General features: G+C 33.2%; 1 protein-coding gene and 1 long non-coding RNA gene across 2 annotated transcripts in view; both read left to right on the forward strand.

The window, feature by feature from the left end:
- LOC127864148 (uncharacterized) overlaps nt 1-9,374 on the forward strand; it is an 11,120-nt gene extending 1,746 nt beyond the window's left edge. Inside the window, exons 3-9 of the mRNA XM_052403833.1 lie at nt 6,460-6,567; nt 6,907-6,946; nt 7,141-7,184; nt 8,319-8,340; nt 8,465-8,565; nt 8,730-8,751; nt 9,200-9,374. Of these exons, the coding sequence (XP_052259793.1) occupies nt 6,513-6,567; nt 6,907-6,946; nt 7,141-7,184; nt 8,319-8,340; nt 8,465-8,565; nt 8,730-8,751; nt 9,200-9,374 (459 nt within the window). The 5' untranslated portion in view covers nt 6,460-6,512. The remainder of the gene's footprint in view (nt 1-6,459; nt 6,568-6,906; nt 6,947-7,140; nt 7,185-8,318; nt 8,341-8,464; nt 8,566-8,729; nt 8,752-9,199) is intronic.
- Nucleotides 9,375-9,530: 156 nt separating this feature from the next.
- On the forward strand, nt 9,531-11,379 carry LOC127864149 (uncharacterized). Its single transcript, XR_008041522.1, has 4 exons — nt 9,531-9,555; nt 10,038-10,114; nt 10,287-10,311; nt 10,499-11,379. It is a non-coding gene; the product is annotated as an uncharacterized LOC127864149 (long non-coding RNA).
- The last annotated feature ends 11,702 nt before the right edge of the window (nt 11,380-23,081 follow it).

The raw sequence follows: 23,081 nt of genomic DNA on the forward strand, positions 1-23,081 counted from the left end.
TGTGTATGATACACTAATTTACCAAAGATCCTTAACCAGGTATCTGAGAGCATATACCTTGAGCATAATATCCAAGACCACCATAAGAATAAGCTATGAAGTTTGCAGATGCTATTCAAATTATAAGAGTTTTCGCTTCCGTAATACTTGATCTTCTCATAAAAATCCATAGTTTGTGTTACGGTTTCACTCAATATTGCTTCCTCGAATACTATTTTAGCATTTGTAAGTTTATTGAAAGCTGGTTTTATTTGATTGCGTACACCGGATTGCGATTAAATTGGAAAATTCTTATCCATAATTACAATTGATAATGGTCCATTTTATCCATCAAAGGTAGTGGAAAGTAAATAGTAAAAGCTCAAATAGTTTTACTGTGCATGTGTTATATATTGGTCTGACTTGTTTGTATAACCAGTTGGTTTGGCAAGCTTATTCCGGGATTCGTTTCGTTGAAACTAGCAACGTTCCCGAAGTAATTAATATTTGCTGATTAACATCACAACATATAAAACTCGATCGTAAGTTCAGTTATGAACTGCTCAATAATATTTCAGAAATAAAGAACACCTTGTGTTTTTGCTTATACTTATGCATGTTTTACGTGTATCGTTTATTTAATATTCCGATAAATTAAACATTCTGTATTTAATCTAGTAGACTTATGGTAAAGTAAACACGATCCCGCAAACACGAACTAAATAATGAACATTTAAAACTGAACATATATTATCGAAAGCAATACCGAAGTAAAAAATTGACATATTGTTATTATTTAAAGCATGATCAAGACATCTGTCCGCGCCTAAGACTGCATTATGTGTACCAGGTGTGCTTCCATGCACGGCTACCTAATTAAATAATAGAATTCACGAAAGTAAAAAAAGTATTGATAATTATAGCTGCGATTGCTAGCTATTACGTTGTTAAAGAAAGATTTTCAAAGTTGCTCTTATCTTATTATTTGGGGGGGGGGGGGGGGGGGAGCCGGAGTAGCCGGAAGTATCCCCACATTTTCAGTACGTTCACCACCATCCAAACTCAAATGCTTCCGTGATCGCGAATCAAACCCTTGCTGCATGGGAGAGGTGTTTACCATTTACTGAACTATCCCGATTTTGGATACTTATGATGGGCTATTAAACACATTAAATTAATGTAATATCACACATTATCGTCCGCTTGTTTGAAACAAGCGCTAAACGAAGCAAAATGTTGTATAAGTGTACAAATCCAATGTCATACTCATATTTCTTTGATGTATCTTTAGGGGCAGGCTAGGTAAAACAGTATCATCATTTTTTATTGTGTTTGCAAACATCATTGGTGAATATTTGCGTTCCCAACCAATTTACTACCGCTATTGATAGTGTATCTGTTTTTGTGTACATATTTGCTGATGAAATAGCACATGTTCAACTGATACCCCTAGTCAACATTACTATATGCTTATTATGAATATTACAAAAATGGAGTCTTTTGCGAATATATACTTGATTGTTCTGTTGTTTCGAATTCATAACATTTCTTACACCTGTTTTTGCTTTATTTACGCCAGATATAGGCATTTTTTGCTTATTATACATTTCTTTCCTATATTAGTAGTCTTATAATCAGAATTTCATACAACATTTTGTGTACAGCCAAAATTATGCGTATTTGTTTTTTTTTAATTTGATTGTATTTTTCCAAAATAACATATTTGTTGATTATGCAAATAAAAACACATAAGCCATATATGCATCGCTTCGTGAATTATATATTTAGTTGAATTATCGGTTCGTTACTTGCATACAACTCAATGAACATGGTTACCGCAAATCAACCATGTTAATAGTGTTACTACAAATCAACCATGTCAATATGTCTTTCGTTTTACAGCGTTTTCAAAAAGCGAACTTGTAATCATCATTGCTGCTGCCGCTGTGGCACTAATTATAGCAGCAAACATATCAATCTGCGCATATTGGAGATATAAAACGCACCCAAGCGGTACGTAACTTGTCTGTATGAACACGATATAAAGACGTAAATAAGTGGGAGAAAAATATAGCGTCTTAAATGTACATGCATTTTAACTTTTATCATTGATTGAGGTAATCACTCAAGTTTTCCTTTAATTATTTTCGGTAGAATCATTTTAAAAATAGCTGCATGCAATAAGCAGCACGGATAACCAGCACGCATTATTGTATTAATGTTTTTGCTCATTTGTTTAATAGTAACGTGTTTGTTAATTTACAGATCAGCAGACAGCGACAGTCATGTTAAGTAGCATAGATGTAACCTCTGAAGAGAACACACATGTTCATTACCACGAGATCGCAGATACGCAAATTGAGCCCATGACTGGCGGTTCAACGTTGCAGAACAATATGGACAGAACCCATCACCAATCATACACAGCAAGTCCAATTGAAAACGTTGATAGTATTATCTTAACGCAAGCAACTACCACTTATAATATTTCCCATGCACCGAGGTGTCACTTTTCTCAGTTTGTAACCCGGATGAAAAGCGATGTTTCATCACCCAGTACCTACTCCACAACCGCAGCTACAAAAGCAGGGAAGCGCTTTCCTTTCTTGGCCTTAGCAGAGATAAACTTGTCCGACGGTAAGAATGAGACATGCGAGCTATTTCAGCGAAACACTCTTCTAATTTGTTATAATGTAAGACCAAATTGGAATAAGAAAGCACTGACATAAACATATTCAGAACAATAAAAGCAAACCGAAAAAAATATATAATTATAAGGAATATTTATTTAATCAGGAAATCAAATACTGTTATGTTAAATGTGCGTAAATTATCTCATAATTGTTAAAGTAGTATGTGAAACCAATGAAGAATCGTAGTATACACAATACGAACAATAACTTTTCTAACATATTTGCAGAAATGGAGGGATCTTCAGATGTCAAAACAGATGTATCATGTGAAAGGTTAAACAAGTTATTTCAAAACGTTTAATAATTTATTTTGATATGATTCTTAAAGAATGTCGTATTTATGTACACCCATTTATAACGAGTAAGTTAGTATAATAATACACTCACAAGGATTTCTTCTTACAACATCAATTAATACGAGTATGATAAATATAAATAATGCGTGATCAGTTTAAGAATTAAAACACATTCAAACAGTTGAGTAATGGTCTAACACATGGTTTCATTATGTGTTACTTACGTCATTTGATTTGATTTCATTCAGGGCGGATGTGGAACCCGAGCATTACGAGAATCTTGATCGAAGCCTAGGCGAAGATAGTTTGCAGTACAGCAATTTGGCTTGAGCATACAACAACAACAACCAACAGAAGGAAGTTTTCATATTAATTGTGTCATCTTTTTCAAGAGACTCAGTCGACAAAGCAAACTGCTTGATGTAGTTCATGCTGTAACTGCAATTAAAATTGCTTCTTTTTAACACAATTTGTAAATATGTCCATCCCGAAATTCGTCCGTTACCGAATGGCTTTTTTAATTGGAGGGTTTCGATATGCATTGGCTATTCTCGTATCCTTTACAATGAGTCGCGTGCTAAAATCTTTGATCGCGAATAGAACCAGCAATTGACAAATTGGCTATTCCGCAATAATACACTTTTTTCTTCGTTTTTTCGAAGTTCTCAATATTTCTTAAAGGCATTAATCATATGTATCATTTTTTAATGAGTTAACCTACAAAGCATAACGATAATCCGTTATGTGATTAACCTTGTTGAAATATCTTTATAAATTCGATCCTAGCATATTCATACAATCATATTATAATTTAGTTTTTCATCCATACATGGGGGTTAAAAGAGATAAATGTTTCTGCAATTGCAATATTTTCGGGTTGAATTTTGACAAAAATGCAGAGTTTCGCCATGAAGCCATTTAATTGTCATTCGCCTGAATGTCTGTTTTTTTATGTTTATAATATTGAGTGTCACAATATGTTCATTATTCAAGTCCTTGCATATCCGCAACCTTAATGTAGTTGTCTGTAGATTTTTTTGATTGCTTTTTTTGCAGTTAAGATTACCTACTTAAGAGTGTTAATTTTTAGCAACGGTAAGCGGCATACTAAATATCAAAATGCATAAAGCAAATGTTAACTATTTTACATTTTCCCAACCCTTGTTTCAACGCTTATTACGACGCTCTGGATGACAACACAAACATATCAGATGAATTTCCAGCGTGATTTTGAGTTCAATGTTTTCACAAAGGCGGTTTTCCGAACGTGAAACGAAAATTCTTGATCACGAGCGAGAATGAATACTAAATCAATTTCAAGTTTCCATTTTTAAACATTATGAAGAAATTATGAACCCAATTTACGCACCCTACCGGTAGTTTGCGATTGTAAATACAGGACGCTTGACAAATGTAACATTTTGCTTAAAATGTATGTACATATTTATGGGTATATTTATGTATTCGACAATAAAACGAAGTGCGTTAATCTTTTTGTATAAATGTCTTTTGTATATATAACCAAAACTAGTAACAGTTTGTCTGTATAATACCAAATACGATTACAGTACGGTATGTAAAGTTAACTTCTTTCTTTCTTAAAATAGAAATATAAATGCGTACATGTGGATTTTTCTGCAAACAAGACACTTGGTTGTATTACTACCATTTTTTATATACACGAACACATTTGTATTGTATATCTGCGCAATTTTATATGTAACAATATGCTTTAATAGTCTTTTTTGTTCAAAATATGTTTTGTGTACAACCGCCTTATTGTTTGCGTTTCACGACTTATTCATTATTTTCCATGTGAAATTCCATGCTTACATACCCTACAATGTAACGGTAGATATTAAATGTGCAAAGCTTTGTGACTATTTACGCTGCCAAAGTGTTTATATTACAAAAGTATGTTAACCTGTAAGATGTTAATATTTTTTGGATGGGAACCGTCCAGCAAACACACGAAAACATCCATGCACACATGGACGCACACAAGCACGCATACACACGCACACACGCATACACACACACACACACACGCACACGCACACACACACACACACACACACACACACACACACACACACACACACACACACACACACACACACACACACACACACACACACACACACACACACACACACACACACACACACACACACACACACACACACACACACACACACACACACACACACACACACACACACACCACACACACACACACACACACACACACACACACACACACACACACACACACACACACACACACACACACACACACACACACACACACACACACACACACACACACACACACACACACCACACACACACACACACACACACACACATTTAAATGGTTGAAATTGAGGCTTGGACTCTGAGACTGATTAGTTTTTTTCATAAGCATTTTTAATTTATTTTGGTATATACGCAAATGGCTATTCTAGTTCATTGTTGCATGATATTTAATGTAGCTCAAGAGAAATGAATACGAAAGACATAAATAAAGACACTTTTGTAATTGTTGTTTTTTGTGGTCGATTTTTTGTTGTATATCATTTAAAGGAGAGTCACGTAGAAAACAAAAGCGCAATAACGGCATATTAATTATTTTTACAGATTATCATCATAAGTTTACAAAAAGTAAAACGAAAAAGTATAAATACCGGTGAACTACTTTTTAATTGTGAAGCTTGGAACCTACGACAATGTGGTGCGGGTAGGAAATAATGCTGAGTTGAACGTTCTGCGCAAATAATTATAGTATAGTAATTATAGTATGCATTTTCTACCCGATGCATAAAGTACCGCATAAAGAAATCAGTAGCGCTTGTCGGGAATATTAGTAACGATTTCTACTACCGTGAACTTATTTATTATTTGACTTACAACACAACATGTTCCTGGCTGAACAAATGTAGTTTTGAGCTAATTACATGTAACGTTGTTAGAGTTGATGTTTTAGCGATGTATACATAAATAATAAACTTGTATGTGCGTACCCGTAAATCATCATTTGAATTGCGATTGCAAAGTTTAGACCCCATATTGTTTAAACATATACTAACGAAATGTGTTTGAGACACTAATTTACCAAAGATTTTAAACTGAGTATCTGAGTGCATATACTTTAAGCATAATATACAAGAACACCATGGGAATAAGATATGAAGTTTGCAGATGCTATTCAAAATTATAAGAGTTTTCGCTTCCGTAATACTTGATCTTCTCATAAAAATCCATAGTTTTTGTTACGGTTGCATTCAATATTTCCTCCTCGAATACCATTATAGCATTTGTAAGTTTATTGAAAGCTGGTTTTGTTTAAAAAGCTGTGTCTAACCACCTGTTTATTATAAACTCTTTTTGAATCAGTGTTATAAAGACGACTTGTAATTTACAATGTACATGGCTGTGCGTGTATGAAAAGAAATATAATCACATAATATTGCAAATTTTTGGTATTGCAGTGACAGAGTTGGCTCTCAAAATAGCCGGACCATTCGTATTGTTATACATCGGCATGGCACTGTTTATATTTCGAAAGAAACTCTGCTCCATATGTGGACAGAACAACGGTGAATACGATTCAGTCTTTCTTAATAGAATTTGGTTTACTTTGTAATATTTAAATAACTGATCGTAATTTGTCATATATGAATAATTGTTTAACATTTTAAGAAAAGTATTTTCAATTATGAATTCATCCATGTCATACCATCAATATTATCCAACAACTATAACAAATCATCAAAAGTGCGCTAAGGCACACAGTATATGTGTGAAATAGGCGGACTTTATTGTCGTTCTCTAAGATTGTGTTTTTAAAAGTAACACACACTCTTTGTAGGTGTGTATACGTGTTTATGTGAAACATCTATAATGCATGTATATTTTAATAAGTAACATTTTTCCAGTAGTTCCGAAAGAAGACATAACGCTAGAGTCAAACATCGTGTAAGTAACTGAAATCAATATGATATGATTGATACACAATAACACGCGTGTTCAAGTCATGGGCCAATATTATTTTGTAAGGCGTAATGTCAAGTATATTTAACACAAAAAAACTTCAGTTTTAAAACATTTGATGTCGCATACAATCAGCAATATCCATGGAATTAATGGTTTTCTTTGTCTTCTATAATTAGCACGATACCTGATGACAGTATATATTCCTTTGCAAAAGATACAGGTAAGATCTTATGTTTACTCGCGTTTAGGTTAGAGGAACAAATGGAGATTAGCTTGATTAAGTCAATTCATATTTTGTTTATTAATGACATAGACAATAGATACGAATATAGCTCGCTTGTTTTCCTTTAATTATACGTCATTTTATATGATTGGTTCACTTTCTTGTATGATCCTCTATGCTCAAAACAATAAACCGCACGTAACGATCGTAATAATTCAGGCTTAGAAACGGGGTAATGCGTGTTCTTATGTTATGGAGCGCTATTCCGCTCGGTTATATTATATTTACGATTTAACAATCTTAACAAGAAGGCAAGCTGTTCGTTAGAAGTTTTACACATTAGTCCTGGATTTGTCCTTAAATACCACCATGGGATTCCCAAAATAACCTATTTATTGACAAAAAGAATATCAGTAAAACGGCTAGTTGCTGGTAGACCACCCAGCTACCTGATGCTGTCCATGTATGTATGAATTTTGTGGAAACAATTAAAATCTGAGGGACAATAACATCCTGAAATCTCACGGGAGAGTAACCACATTCTATATGCGTATATCATTATCGGATCATTAGTTTCTGAAATCTGAAAATAGGCACATGTCTGCTTAATAGGGATCCTGACGAATCATACAATTCGGATTATTAGTACCAGAGGTCAAACGCACCTATGTAATAGTATTCAAAGGGCAATTATTTCATCACATTCGGATAAGTAGTTCATCAGATTGCACGCGGTAAAGAAATATCCTTTCGAAATTGACATATTTATATTTAAATAACCATAACGTCTTGAAAATTAATATTGCCAGGACAAGGATGCGCATGTATACCCTATATTGAAGCTGCATTCAAAATTTAGCTAAATTCGGACTAAAAGTGTATGATGGTATAATGTACAGTAATATAAATCTCTGGACCCTTTTCTTAATTTAAAATCACTATGACAAGATTAGTTTTGCTAAATGTTTCAAATCGCCTGCCTTGTTCTTACATATATATTTAAGACATAATAATGTGTGATAAAATGCAGTAGACATTATAAAAATCAAAGTGAATTACAAATGTAAAAGTATGTCTTATGCAAGCGAAAGAAGAACGTGACCAAATTTTGTAAAACATTTTATCTTTCAGAATGCAATTCACAATTGGCAAGGTAACGTGTATTGAGTATATTAACGTTTAATAATACTGATGTATAGATGAATTTATGTCTTGTCTTAATATTGTATGCTGTAAGTTTTAAGTCAAGTAACTAATTAAATGCATGTTCTGTCCAGCGATCTACGTCGTGCTGAGGATGATGAGTGTCGCATTCAACAACTGGAAGACGACGATCCAACATACAGTAGCACCAACGAAACCTTATCGAAAAGTCAACGTATGTTGTCAAGTGTTTAAGTTCAATAGATGCATGCTTTATTATAGAACATATTAAATGTCGTTTCACATAGGGCACCCGCTTGCAATTACTATATGTATTTAGTCCATAACATGTATGTGATATTGTTACGTGTTGAAACTATTGTTCTAAATTACTTTAAGGTGCATCAGCAAGGCCTGACATGTAAGTACGGATATGATTGTTGAATAAATAATTCAATAAGGTGATAAATCGATGCCTTCATTTTGGCATGTATTTTGTAAGGTGATTGTGACTTTACTGCTATTCGTGTTGGTTAGTGTATTAAAGTGTCATTTTGTGATAATTCTGAGTTTAATATTGATTACATACCCGAACAAACTATAAATATATCCCAATATGAGTCTGTAACATGAGTTTGCAAAAATGTTGATATGACTGAAAAGTATTGTAATGTACTAAAACATGTTTGTAACAATATTAATCTCTCAGAGAAAATTGTTAAAAACACTAAATACATGAACGTATGTAATTCATGTGTATACAACGGTCTACAATGGGGATGTACACACCTAGAAAATCGTATTATATACACTTCTTTATCAATGCTGGTCAGTATGCAATGCCCGTGTTTGTTATTTCACATGTACAGCGCAGCGTGTGTCCCTCCTTCAACATTGAAAGTGGACGGAGAGTATTCATACAGTGTGGTTAACAAATGTAAGATTTTTAGAAACACGTTTCGTTTCCTTTTATGTCCGTCTAAAATTATACTAACATATATATCCAACGCAAAGTTTGGAATCGATATAAATGCTCACTGTTGACATACTTTGGTTGAAAATGTAAACCTATTATACAACTAAAATAATGTTGTACTGTTGCATTCCAAATGTCTTTCTTTCTGCTCTTTGTACATGTCATGAAACAATTTTTTGTTCAATTTATTCAAGACTGTTCCATATTTAACTGTTTATTTGCAGTAAGCAAGAAACCAGACATTTCAAAGTAAGTATTCGATGGAAACGAGCAATTTGATTATTTATCAATTTTGCTTGGTATGATATTAACGGTGTTTTATACTTCCTACCACAAATACTGAGGTCACATTTTAGATACAGGTTTTCTCGCATTTGTTTTGCTACAAACGAAACCGTCGAACAAAGCTTTTTTGTCCACCTCATATATTTACATACATGTTGATTTAATTGCTAGTTTCATATGTTGGTGCATGAAGAATGGCTAAAAGACTTTTTGATTGTATGCAACTGTTAAACATTCTAACAAAGACATGACGCATGTCTTGACAATAAGTTGATGGAAATTAATTTTGTTCAAACTTTCATTTCATATCATAATGAACTGAGATACACAAACACATCCAAGTGATAATCATATATTGTCATGACAATGCAAAGCTGGCAATTTAGTCACACGCAGCTCTGGAATACCTATTTGCACAGAAAAAAAGTTGTTGTCTTATTATACAGACCCCTTGGGACTCCACCTCCACAACTGGCATCAGATGACTATACGTACAGTTTAGTAAACAAGTGTAGGCAAACAGGTGACACGCAAATGCATTTACTTAAGCATTAACAGATACAATTGATATGCACAAAATAAGTTTTAAAAAGTCGGTTATTGTTTTTAAATTAAATAACTTATATTCTTATGACATATCTACAAAATAAATTACTTTTTTAAGAATTTTTAGAACATTTTTATTTATTTTGTAGATGAAATGACACATCAGCAGCAGATGTAAGTACATGTATTAAAAAAGTGTATTACATAAATTGCGCTTATGATGTTCAACAATTATATCTTAAAATAATGGTAAGAGCTATTTTGGAACACGAATTATACATGTATTGTAAATTGGTTTACGGCAATTGTGTTCAATGTTATCCCATTACAACGCTTGACCCCTGTGCATTCGTGTTTGCAGAGGCAGTTCCATCGATGATGTCAAGAAGGGCGACAATGACTATGATGATATTCTAAACTATAGAGAAACAACTATGGAAGGCCCTAAATGTTAGAACATGGCACAGTGAATTAAAAAATCTAAATGAACTTATATTATATTTTCATATGTATATATTAGCTGTAAAGCGTACAAATGCATATTATACACAAACTGTGCAATGTTTATGTGTATTTTGTTTCTTTGTTCAGGCTTTTTTTATTAAAGATTTTCCTTCGCTTGACGTTGTTAAAGATACTGCATATCCAAACATGAAATAAATACGTAGAGGATGCACTAGCCTGTACCGAATATCTAGATACGTCCACCTATATATTTATCAATATTTTGGTTTGATTAGTTTGCTTTCTCATTACAAATAAACTATACATGATATGATGTTTATGGAACTAACAGCTTTTAACGACAACATACATGCGTTTAATTGAATAATAATAATTATTTAATTATCGTCGTCGTCGTTGTCGTCGTCGTTGTCGTCGTCGTTGTCGTCGTCGTCGTCGTCGTCAACATCATCATTATCATCATCATCATCATCATCATCATCATCATCATCATCATCATCATCATCATCATCATCATCATCATCATCATCATCATCATCATCATCATCATCATCATCACCAACACCATCATCATCATCTTCATGTCCATTTTCTTCTCTTCTTTATCATCATTATCTTTTTCTTCTTCTTCTTCGTCAGCTTCATCCTCAGCTTCTAACCATCTTCAGCTTCATCTTCATCTTCATCACAGTGAAATGATACTAGTCGTATTCGTTACCTTTGTCATCAGCGTACCCGTATTTGTAGATTGTATTTGGTATATATATATATATATATATATATATATCTATATATATATATATATATATATATATATATATATATATATATATATATGTATTGTGTGCGTATTTATAATTGAACATAGTTCTATTATGTTGGCATGTTTTGCATAGTTTTGCGCAAAAAACGACACGCGTATATATTATCAGGAAAGCTATTATGTACGGTCTTAATATGTTAATATTTATTATATGTACAGGTATACATTCTTTTTCTTTTCTAACTCATGTGTTTGAAGCTTAAGCTGCATCTTTTGTTGTTATACTTGAAGCTGTCTATTTAAGTCGATGAAATGTCTGTGTCTCGTAATAAACTGACTGCCCTACAATGGCCGTGCGAGTTATTGCTTTTTGTGTATTATTTATATCAACATGGTTTTTAATTTTATTTTGAGTAGATAAATGTGCCTTCACGTGATTGCGACTTTGCATGTACTTGTTACAACTTATATTCAAGTATTTAATAATATACTAGGCACTTGAGGATTGGATATCAGAGCTTTGCAGTATGCACTGTAAGTATCTTACATATTTGTGCGCGTTCTATAAAAGGAATGCATTTATCAATTCCCTTAAAGAAACTTTTCCAGTTATAAGCTCACACAAGCACAACGTGTAGTTTCTTTTCATTTTAAAAGACACATCAAACAGTTAAGTGTGACCATTAAAACAAACAATTTCCCAGTAAATGCACACTAAAATGTAATACAGTTCCAATTATACGAGTTATATAAGACAAGAAGGACAACAATCTAACTATGAACGACCCGCAATGAAATACAGACAAACACTAATGCCGACCAAGTCGATTATAACACAGGGATAAACGTCAATATTTAATTCAGAGAATCAACATATTACGACAGAATACAATTAAATGCACATTTAATAGAAATGAATACATACAAACTAATATAACATTTTTAGTTACATAATCACACGCTTTGAAAATTGCATAGAGTTTTTCTCTCGTGTTTAATCTTAATACTCAGAAATTTTTATTTTTCACAAAAATATTCCGACTTGATTCAACCTATATATTGAAATGATCTTATCTTTAAGACCTTATGAAGTTTAAGAAATGTTTAGCTACAGTATTTTTACTTTTGAGACACATACGTTCATCATAATAATTACATGAGTATACGGTGGACATTGGTGCCAAACAATTAGGTTCGGCTCGTTATTTCATTAATTTTGAACATTGAACATACAATAGAAATATAGAGTTTTTATTATTGTACATGTATTAAGATAATGTTCTTTAGTTATCAAGTCAGAACATTAATATTTTAAAGTGGAATAAGTGCAAAAATACCATACATATCGTTGAAACATGCCCACAATCCTTGTGAATGTAAGTTAATTGTTTATTGTTTTATCGAATCATTATGATATGATTAGTGATTCATGAAAGTAGACAAAGTCTAGCTACAATCAACATTTATCGAACAATCACCTCATTGTTTAACAACCATGCGTCAGACGATACGTTGTGAAGTGGCGTTTCTAAAGCCATTGTTACTTCAACAGCAGCAGCGGGAAGTGTTAAAGTACCTCATTGTCCGTCATACGAGGCAAGTGACTAATGACGAAATAGCGCCATGAAATTTCTGATAAGCGAAAATGACGGAACTTTAAGGCCAGATTATATTTGCATTATCTGCATCCATAAGTACATGTAGAGTTTACGAAATGATCTTACAGTATGTATATATAAATTTGTTATGTTATGTATTGTGCTAAATATTTAATTTGTATTCCTTATATTGATATAAATGGTCTCAATATTTTTTATTCCATTTAATAATTAAAAAGCACATTCGATTAACAGAGGCAAATATTTAATGCGTATTTTTTTATAGTTTGTTGTTTTACTGCGTCCACTTGTTGAGAAATGTATCGCTTGTGATAAAGGACCTCGTTATGACCATAACATATACCTCTTGTAGATTTAATTTGCTTCAATCTGTTTGCATAATCACCTTACATATTAACACACTATTTAATGGTTTATGTATCAGCAGGAAATATATTCAATCCCAAATGTACAACGGGGAACGACATTTATACAAACAATTATTATTGAAATATCACTAGCATACATATTGCAACAGACTAATCATTGTTATGTCATTAGGTCTTAAAGATATGTACAAACAAGTATGAATAATTCATTTATTTGCAGTATCGCTTATTTGTAGTATAGCAATAACGAAATAGCCTTGATTTAAAATGACGTTATATATGAGTTTACTAAATAATGCGTTGACAACTGCGTTGATATTCGCATAAATGCCGACCTTTGCTATTAAGGATGGATCTGTTATATTCGTAAATGACTTTTAAGTGACTTGAGGTGAGCCTTGGATTTTAGTGGCCTTGGAATCTGCATAAATGCTTTGGTGTTTAATACATAATATGTTCATAATGACGTTCAGCAAGCACACCAATTAGAAATTTAATAATAATTTCTTGTTATTAAATGCTGTTTATTTTAATCTGCATATGCCTATCTTTAATTGAATGCCGTTATGGTTCAATAGATTTAGAGGATGTAAGGAACAGAGTATGATATTAAAATTGGAAAATTGTAATACATAAAAATGTAATTATATAGTTATCGTATCAGCGCTTATTGATGACAAATAATGCTATGATATATTGTTAGATTATAAACATGTACCATTTTAGACCCACTTCTATGTTAAAGTATACATGTCTGAAATTAAGTTTTCGACTTAAGTGTCTCGTTTTAAAGCCAAAGGATTACTAGTATATTTCTAGAGAAACAGCAGAACCTTTTTGTCTTGGTATAAAACATTTACAGTATTAAGCAGAGGTACAGTTTGTGTCTTTAAGACGTAGTACAATTAAAAAGTATAGATTTTTTTTATTATACATCTTCATAATATAATTATTTACTGTATTATGGACTACTGAATTAATATATACACGTACCAGCTGTTCACATTTGTTTCTAACAACAGTAACACAACAAACGCAAACATGTTATATGTGCAATCTGTGACATAGGTCCCAGCTTCAATAAACTCCTTTTCACGGAATAAGCAATTTACGTCATTTGACATCAACTGCGCGGCTTGTCTATGTGGCGGTGACCCCGGGGACCGATGAACACGTTCCAACTTAATTGATGCTGCTTCGTCCTTAGCAAGCTTCATTTTCTCGCGGAGAAACGCCCGTCACGTGCTTTCCGTGTCTTCGGATAATACCGGCGCGAAGTTCCGGTATGCCACTGAACATCGAATTGTTTCTCATAGACAGTGATTGCAAGTAAACAATTTCTTCCTTTAAAATGCTCCTCTGCTTCTCTTACTTACTTACTTTACTGTTTATAGTTCTCAGGGCAAAGTCTATATTGTCAGTCTTATCCTCGACCTTTGAAACTTGCTCATCAAACTTCCGGTTTCTATCTGCTACCACCATCTAGAACTTTTTCAATTCCGTTTCAAAGCTGCTAACCTTCCTTTCCACTTCTTCGAGAGTGTTTAACCTTTTTTCTATGTTCTCCATTCTAGTGTCTATCTTCTTCACGTATGCGCGCAGCTCGCTATTTAACGGTTCTGCCATAGTTGAAATTTCCGGTTGGACAGAACTACTTACAACACTATTCACATACCCACTGAACACATTGTCAACGTCTGGAGATGGCACACAATCCGATTCGTATAAAACAAAACTTTTCGCACATTAAATGTCACTCACCGAAATGGATGTATCTCCTGACGGGCCTCTTTGTTTGAAGATTTTTCCTTTGTCTTTGTTCACTTTATCACTTTCACTTCCACTGCTTTCTTTACTCTTTCTTTTTGACGATGCTGGAACAGCATCGTCCAAGGTTTGATAACTATAAAAAATCACAATGGCGACCTATGTAAAAGACCGAGCCAGTCCGATTGAGACAACTCGAGTTTTCAGTTACTTCCCTTTTGCATTCGTCACTGCGTAGGAGATTGCTCGTCATTGATAACATTCTCCTAGCAGAGTTGTCGTTCGTGTTTCAACATTCAACAATGGCCGCCCCCATGAGAGTCTCGATTCAAAACTTTCTTACTGCATAAATTAGCTTGTTTCGCTATTTAGAAGCTGTCATTTAGGATATATGAATTATTTATTCACTAAATCTCCGCTTATGACAACAATAGTTGGACTTCGAAGGATATATACTCGATGTGAATGAAGGACTTTCTGGATCGTAAAAGCTGGTCACGGCAAAACTGGCATACTGGTATTTTTAGTTATCAATATAAGGCACATTGTTCTTTATAAATTGTATTCGAGCATTTTGCGACTTATTGAATGACTATGATACCCGATATCAACATTTCATCGGGGATTTGCAGATCACCAAGCTGTCCTGAAATTCAACATTGATTTCAAACTCTTTCCTGGTTTGTACTCTTTCTTAGTGTTAGTACTTTTATCATTTTAAAGTTAAATGAACTGTGTCACAGTAAAAGAGACATTAAGGCGATTGTGGCCAGTTTGGATATAGATCAGCCTGCAGTCGCTTGAAAGCTGTTTGCTTAAAAGCGTTTTTCTGACAATAACAAATAATTTAATTTGATACAGATTTGACTGCGCTTTTCCTGTGACCTGGCTCAAATAATAGAATTGTCATTAATCAAATTATTTATTTCGAACATTAATCAATTGTTTTTCTTGTCCCTCGGGATCAATGACTCCAGCACTTTCCTGTTGAGAATTGAATACTGCTAAAGGCGATGCTAGGGGGCGTGAGAGATGTTGCACCTTCCAGTATCGCTCGATTGTTCATAGTCGGCTCGGGTACTACGTACATGTACCCCGGGTACTCTTAAGTATACTTACATTATCCCGGGTACGGTAAATATACTAAAATGTACCCGGGAAATTTAACCCTAAATCAGTCGCTGTCGACTATTTTTTTATAATAATTATATATACATATTTATGTCAATTTTCTGTAGAATGGCCTCTATATTATCGGAACACATACTCAAAAAGCATGTTGATGCAGTGTTTTTTGAAGAGAAGTGTGTTTAAGATAATCGGTTGCGCGTTTTACGACATCGGATTTTGGGCGCGAATACAACTCGGGTACAGTCTAATATGCACAGTACAATTACGTTTATTTACCGTACCTGGGGTACATGTAAGTATACTTAGAGTACCCAGGGTACATGTAAGTATACTTAAGAGTACCCAGGGTACATGTAAGTAGTACCAGAGCCGACAATGACCAATCAAGCTCCATTATCCCTCATGAACCGACTCAAAAAACCGAGTCGGCAATATTTGACTTAATTTTTGGTTTGGTTGCTCTCGAGGGATCGAAAATTTCAGAATCTTCCTAAAAGCCCTACGGGTTCGATCCCCAGAAGCGACATTAAAAATTAGCATACTTTGTTATCTAAAAGGCTGCTAAACCTGATATACAATGATAATGTGAATTTTCTCTCACATGATGTTCATCAGTCATATAATATAAAAACTTACAGCAGTAGTAAACAACTGGACAATAATTAATGAACGCATCTTTCATTTGTCTTTGACACTTTGATTTTGACATGGCCTAGATTTAAATATGTGATTGGACTTTAACAGACCAAAAGTTTAAATGTACCATTGAAGATCACCTAAATCCTGATTTGCTATTATAGACGTGTGGAAAGTTTTAAGGGTGTGACAAGTAAGCAAACATTGGTCATTACCCAGAGGCCACAACTGATCTATGACTGTATTAAATCAAGAAAAATCAGTGCGGCAGTGCCTGATTTAGATTTATTTAGATAGTTCAATAAAAACTAATTTCATAAGCCTGGTAACAGTTTAACGGTTATGCTACCAATGTGTCAGACCAGGGCCTTGAATTTGAAATATAGGACATGCATGGTCATTTCTTCATGAAATCAGGACACAAAATTGTATTTTAAGTCCTTAATTGACCTGGCTATAGTTCTATAGTTCTCAGATTATTATAAGCTCAATCAGTATATTTATATCATTATTTATGCTTTGTGTATTGTAAACATATACACAATCATGCAGTTACATGATAGCAATAAATAAATATCAAAGCTACCCATACTATAAAGGTCATTGACAAAGCCTATGGTCAAAATGTGAACACATTGAGTGTAATCGCCCTCTCGTGCCAGCAAAAACAACACGTTGACAGGTTGTCATTTTGACAGTTCTACTTTCACTTTCATTCTGTGATATCAAACTATTAACAATTATGTGGCTGAGAAAAATATCGCCATTGCTTTTTATGCCCCCGGTAGGGTGGCCTATATCAGTTGAACTGTCAGTCAGTCAGTCAGTCAGTGTGTCAGTCTGTCCGTCCGTCCGAAAACTTTAATGGCCATAACTTTTTTTATATTGAACATAGCAACTTGATAGTTGGCATACATGTGCATCTCAGTTGTGAAAGGTGAAGCTGAAGGTCATCCTTCAAGGTCAAATGTCAAATTTAAAGCGTCTGTCTGTCTGTCCGAAAACTTTAACATTGGCCATAACTTTTTTCAATATTGGCGTGCATGCGTATCTCATAGAGCTGCACATATAATATGTCATATTGATTGGTGAAAGGTCAAGGTCATCCTTCAAGGTCAAGGTCAAATGTCAAATTTTGCAATATTGAAGATAGCAACTCCATATTCGGCATGCTTGTGTATGTCATGGAGCTGTACATTTTGAGTGGTAAAAGGTCAAGGTCATCCTTCAAGGTCAGAGGTAAAATATATGGCTTCAAACCTGCGCAGCAGGGGGCATTGTGTTTCACAAACACAGCTCTTGTTTAATATATTTTATGCACATTTCTTCAAAAAACTTATATCAATACACGATTTTCTTCGTTAATTCAATCATTCCTGACAGACTTGTGTACATATTTCGCTTACATTTTGACGCGCGTAGAGAGGACCGCATTACCGCTTCCGAAATGTGTATTCATACTATTGCCTTCGAGGAACTTATCTGATGTTTGACGGAAAGGGCCGAAAATGTGCGAGTGTGGGTCAAGTTCCCCACAGGTACTACTTTCCCGTTCCCCCAATTTTTTTTCGTACCCAATTTTTTGTCGTACCCAATTTTTTTTCATCCCCAATTTTTTGTTCGTACCTAATTTTTTTTCGGTCTGAATTTTTTTGTTCCCAAATATTTTTTCGTACCCAAATTTGTTTTCATACCCAAATTTTTTTCGCAAAATTTTTTTACCAAATTTTTTTTCGTACCAACATACACAATTGTGGTGATTGTGGTGATGTAGATAAACTTAACTTGATGCTTTTATATCCATCCTCTCAAAAGCATCGTCACACCAGTACTGTCAGTACTTTGATTGATTTTCTCCCCATAACACTTAAGCAAATAATTTACGCACTTTAATCCATGTTTTACTATGTATTTAGATGGATTTTAGCTAATATTGTAAAGATTTTCACAAGAGCTCACACAATTCGAACTTTCCTGCATAATCACGTGACATTGACCGTCATAACAGTAACGTTGGTCGAATTTGTGTTCTAAACAATATTCAATATAGACTTTCTGATTAATATGGCTTCTTTTACAAAAACAGACAACAGTATAACGTCTTGTTAATTATATTTTCTCATAAGGCTATGAAATTTATAAACTAATCTTACACTATAACCACACCATTTGCATAAACAACGAAGACAGCATTTATATGAACAAAACTTTACAATATAAACAAAACAATAATATATCATCATACTTTTCATCAATAACAATACAATAAAAGCATACATATATATGGACAATTAAGTAAGTGATTATATGGCTAATAAATTTATTTAATAGATATAAATTTAACTTTCAAAGTTAATATCGCCGAATGATATCAAAAAACATTTTAAAAAATGACATTCATTCAAATATACAAAGCAAATTAATTTGCGGTAAGTACAACTTATATTTTCTACCACACACTAGGTATGTTGCACTTGGTTATGATACTGTTTGCAGCTACTTTTGAATGATCTCATTGATGTTGCAGAACGACTGTATTTAGTAAACAATTCCAGACAAGTCTGCTGTTATGAAAGACAGTTCATGTATTCAGTTGAATATCTTTTAATTGCAATAGCATCTGGGTCCAATATAACAAGGTATTAAAGTCTTTGAAGAAAGACTTTATATCTTTCATATATTAAAGACACGTGTTATGCGGGTTTTATTAGTTATTATGCAACTATGGTATAAGACACGACTTTGATAGTTAACCATTACATATGACTAAATACCTGAGCAGTTTATGCTAGTCTAGTTTTTTTGCAATATTAATTTGCCTGTTGTAAAGTTGGTTTTAAAAAGTATGCTCTCGCATTCTTATCTAACCTTGCCTACAGTGTACACAAACAATGTACACATAAAATTACGTAATCATCAACTTCTGATGGAAACACAATTGGAACGGTTCATGCTCGGTTAATTAGATTACCACTAGGGCGGATGATGGTTTTTTAAAAGCTTTTGATATACATGTACATGATTGTATATCTATAAATATGTTGTTTATTAAATTTCCTGGTCGTCATTTTTCTGAAAAATAAGAATATGCTCATTAGTTGTGTGTGAGTTTAGTGTAAACATATGCTTTTTATTTTAATGTAGGTGTAATTTACGTGACGTTAACAGAACGGATTTGAATATGAGCATATATGATTATATATTAATTTCTTTCTATTGTAACGTAATTACGCATTGTTCGTGGGAGAACACACGGTAAGAACAAAGTTCATTTCTGATTTTTTTTTCCGTTTTATTTCTGCTTATTAACACTACACAACGTTTTCATAATGTTTGTCAAATACAAGATAAATGCGAAGCCCTCAACGGGCCCCGCCCGCGAAAGCAGCAATAATATGCCTTCAAATCTAAATTTCCTTGCTACAAAAAACATCTCGTTTTTATACTAAAATACACATTAACATTAATTAACACAATTCCTTACATTATATTTGATTGGTCAAAGCGTTATATTGATTACTCGTTGATTTCTAATTGGTTTTGCAAAGAATTCCCTTAATGCTTGTTACTTGCCGATTGGCTGACCGCTAGAGTACTGTTCCAATATGACACCCCCGGGAACGGAGTAAACCAAATTATTTATGTATTTCCCATTTATCGAATAATCCGTTCATACATCTAATTTGACTACATAGTTCAATGGATGTGAAATATAATTTAATAAGACTAAGATTCCCGTTGCAATACTGTGTATGTCTTAATAATAAGATATTACTGTAGTCGTGTTCACCGGCATATTTCAATGGATGTATAAACAATTTAATAGATTAGAAGTTCTGTGTCAATATTTTTTTACCAAACTATCAACTTAGCTGCCTTCGCTAAATACAAGTCGCCCAGTAACAGATTCATTGGTTTACAATATGTTATCTTTGCCTTTTCAAATTGTTAATTTAGCCTACTTTAAATTGAATGTACAGGTATGACTGGTCTCTACTTGCGAGAGATCTTTTATAATTTAACAAATAATAATAATTTTCAAATACTATAATCATGGTCAATATATCATCAAGATTATTATTGATATTCCAAACTTAATTTATGTTGTTATTATTTCTAACATTCAAATATTTTCTTTATAGAACCCTTATTATTATGATATAAGATGTATCATATATTATATGCTGTTACGTTACACTATGGTGAAATTGACAAAGTTATTTTTGCATTAAAATTCGCTTTGCATTTATCTTCTTATATTAAAGTTTAATGCAAAGAATCCTTATAAATATACTTATTAAAGATTGTGATAATATGAAAGAAGATCATCTACTATAACATTGAAAGGTTAAAGCAAAAAGCGCATGATAAAACACATATACATACGCATTTGTAGCTGTGCCAAACTTGGAATTTCTCGTTCAAGTGACATCCATTTCTGAAATGTTTACAAATAATACTGACATTTGAATACAATAAATACCTATTCAATTATGTCAAAGTTAAAACCAGTTTATTCTTTTTCCGGTGAAAAATTAAACCATTGAGAATTTAACCTTCAATTTCACCGAATTAATAATCATGTTCTTCCCCTTTGTATTTGACTTGCAATACGTCATTTTACTATGTTAAAAAGCAAATACATGTGCGTTGTAAGTTTAGGGTACGTTATACCCTCAGAAATGTGTCATCTGATATAATTTTGAGTAATGTTTGACACAGTTTGTTTGTACATTTATGCTGACAGTCTCGGGTTGATTTCGAAATGTTATCATTAAGTGTGATCCAAATCAAAAGTGTATATGTATTATCAAAACGCATCAACAGCTGCCGCCCTATCGTTATTTCTAATCAAAAATTGCAATTTCAAAAACATAAATAAAAACATAAACTTATATTTTAAGTATATTATGACAAGTGTTAAATATATATATATATATATATATATATATATATATATATATATATATATATATATATATATATATATATATATATATCCATGCATTGTTACTAACTTATTTTGCGATAGATTGGCCTCATTATAATTACTGCACACAACGTCAGTATGAGGGAAACGAACCGCAACCCACCGCTGTACAAGACACTGCGATAATTAATCTGTTGAGTTACGATTCCCGTGCGCATTCGTTTTTGACCATCCATTGGGGTTTGTATCATTATTCAAATCTAAAATAAATACAAACAGTTTACATTTCTTCAATTGTCAAAAAACATTGAACCTCGTGTGAAATAAAGCAGCGTTTTTAAATAATTTGTTTGCATATTTTGGAAGTGTAATATAACAATTAAAACCATTAAAGCTCGCTTTTTCGACCCGTAACTGGCATTCGAATCTGGAAATATTTAAGTACATTTAATTTCACCAAAATATCATTCGTACACATGATAAACGTTTTGGGTCAAGCGTATAAAATGTTTTGAGAATTATTATACACAACCGCCGTGTTTGTACGGTAATTCTTAATTAGCAACTTCATTAAAGAATAAAAGGGCCGTAAGTTAATATACTGCATAAATATACATGTTTATTTAACAGTTGTTATTAATTAAGGAATATTTTGTTACACAATGTTCATGCATATTACTTAACCATCGTTACATCTGATGTTGATAAGCAATCGTTTTCATTGTTTTGTCAATAACCGATATTTTTAGCATTTGAATTTGTAAATATATAGAATAAGAGAAACTTGACTGTGTTTAGAACTGCTTGGGACGATACTTGTAGTGGTACTATCCGGTAAGTGTACAATCGTGCTGCCACATTTGGTCGGTGTAAACGATTCACAGCACATGTATGTTCCACATAGATCGATGTTCAGATTGTTCACGGTAAGAAGAGCGCCGCCACTAAAGTGGGTAATTGAAAATGTTTGATTGGAGACGGCATTACTCAAAAAACACGTTTTTAGGTACCGTTCACACTTTGCTATTTCACTAGTCGTGTTTTTCTTAAAACTCGTCATTGACAGTGTTAAGGCATTTGTTGAATAGCATCCGATTACCAGATTGTCGGTGATGAGTGATTGGTTTATAAGAATTTCGCCAAAGCTTAGAAGAGGGCCTGCAATAGAAATCAAATCTTAACGAATGGCCAATAATAAAAACGAACACAATACGCAATGGTATGCTTTCTTGTTAACTACTTCTACAACCACAATCACAACAACA

The sequence above is a fragment of the Dreissena polymorpha genome, unplaced genomic scaffold (genome assembly GCF_020536995.1).
Source record: "Dreissena polymorpha isolate Duluth1 unplaced genomic scaffold, UMN_Dpol_1.0 chrUn145, whole genome shotgun sequence".
Lineage (NCBI taxonomy): Eukaryota > Metazoa > Mollusca > Bivalvia > Myida > Dreissenidae > Dreissena > Dreissena polymorpha.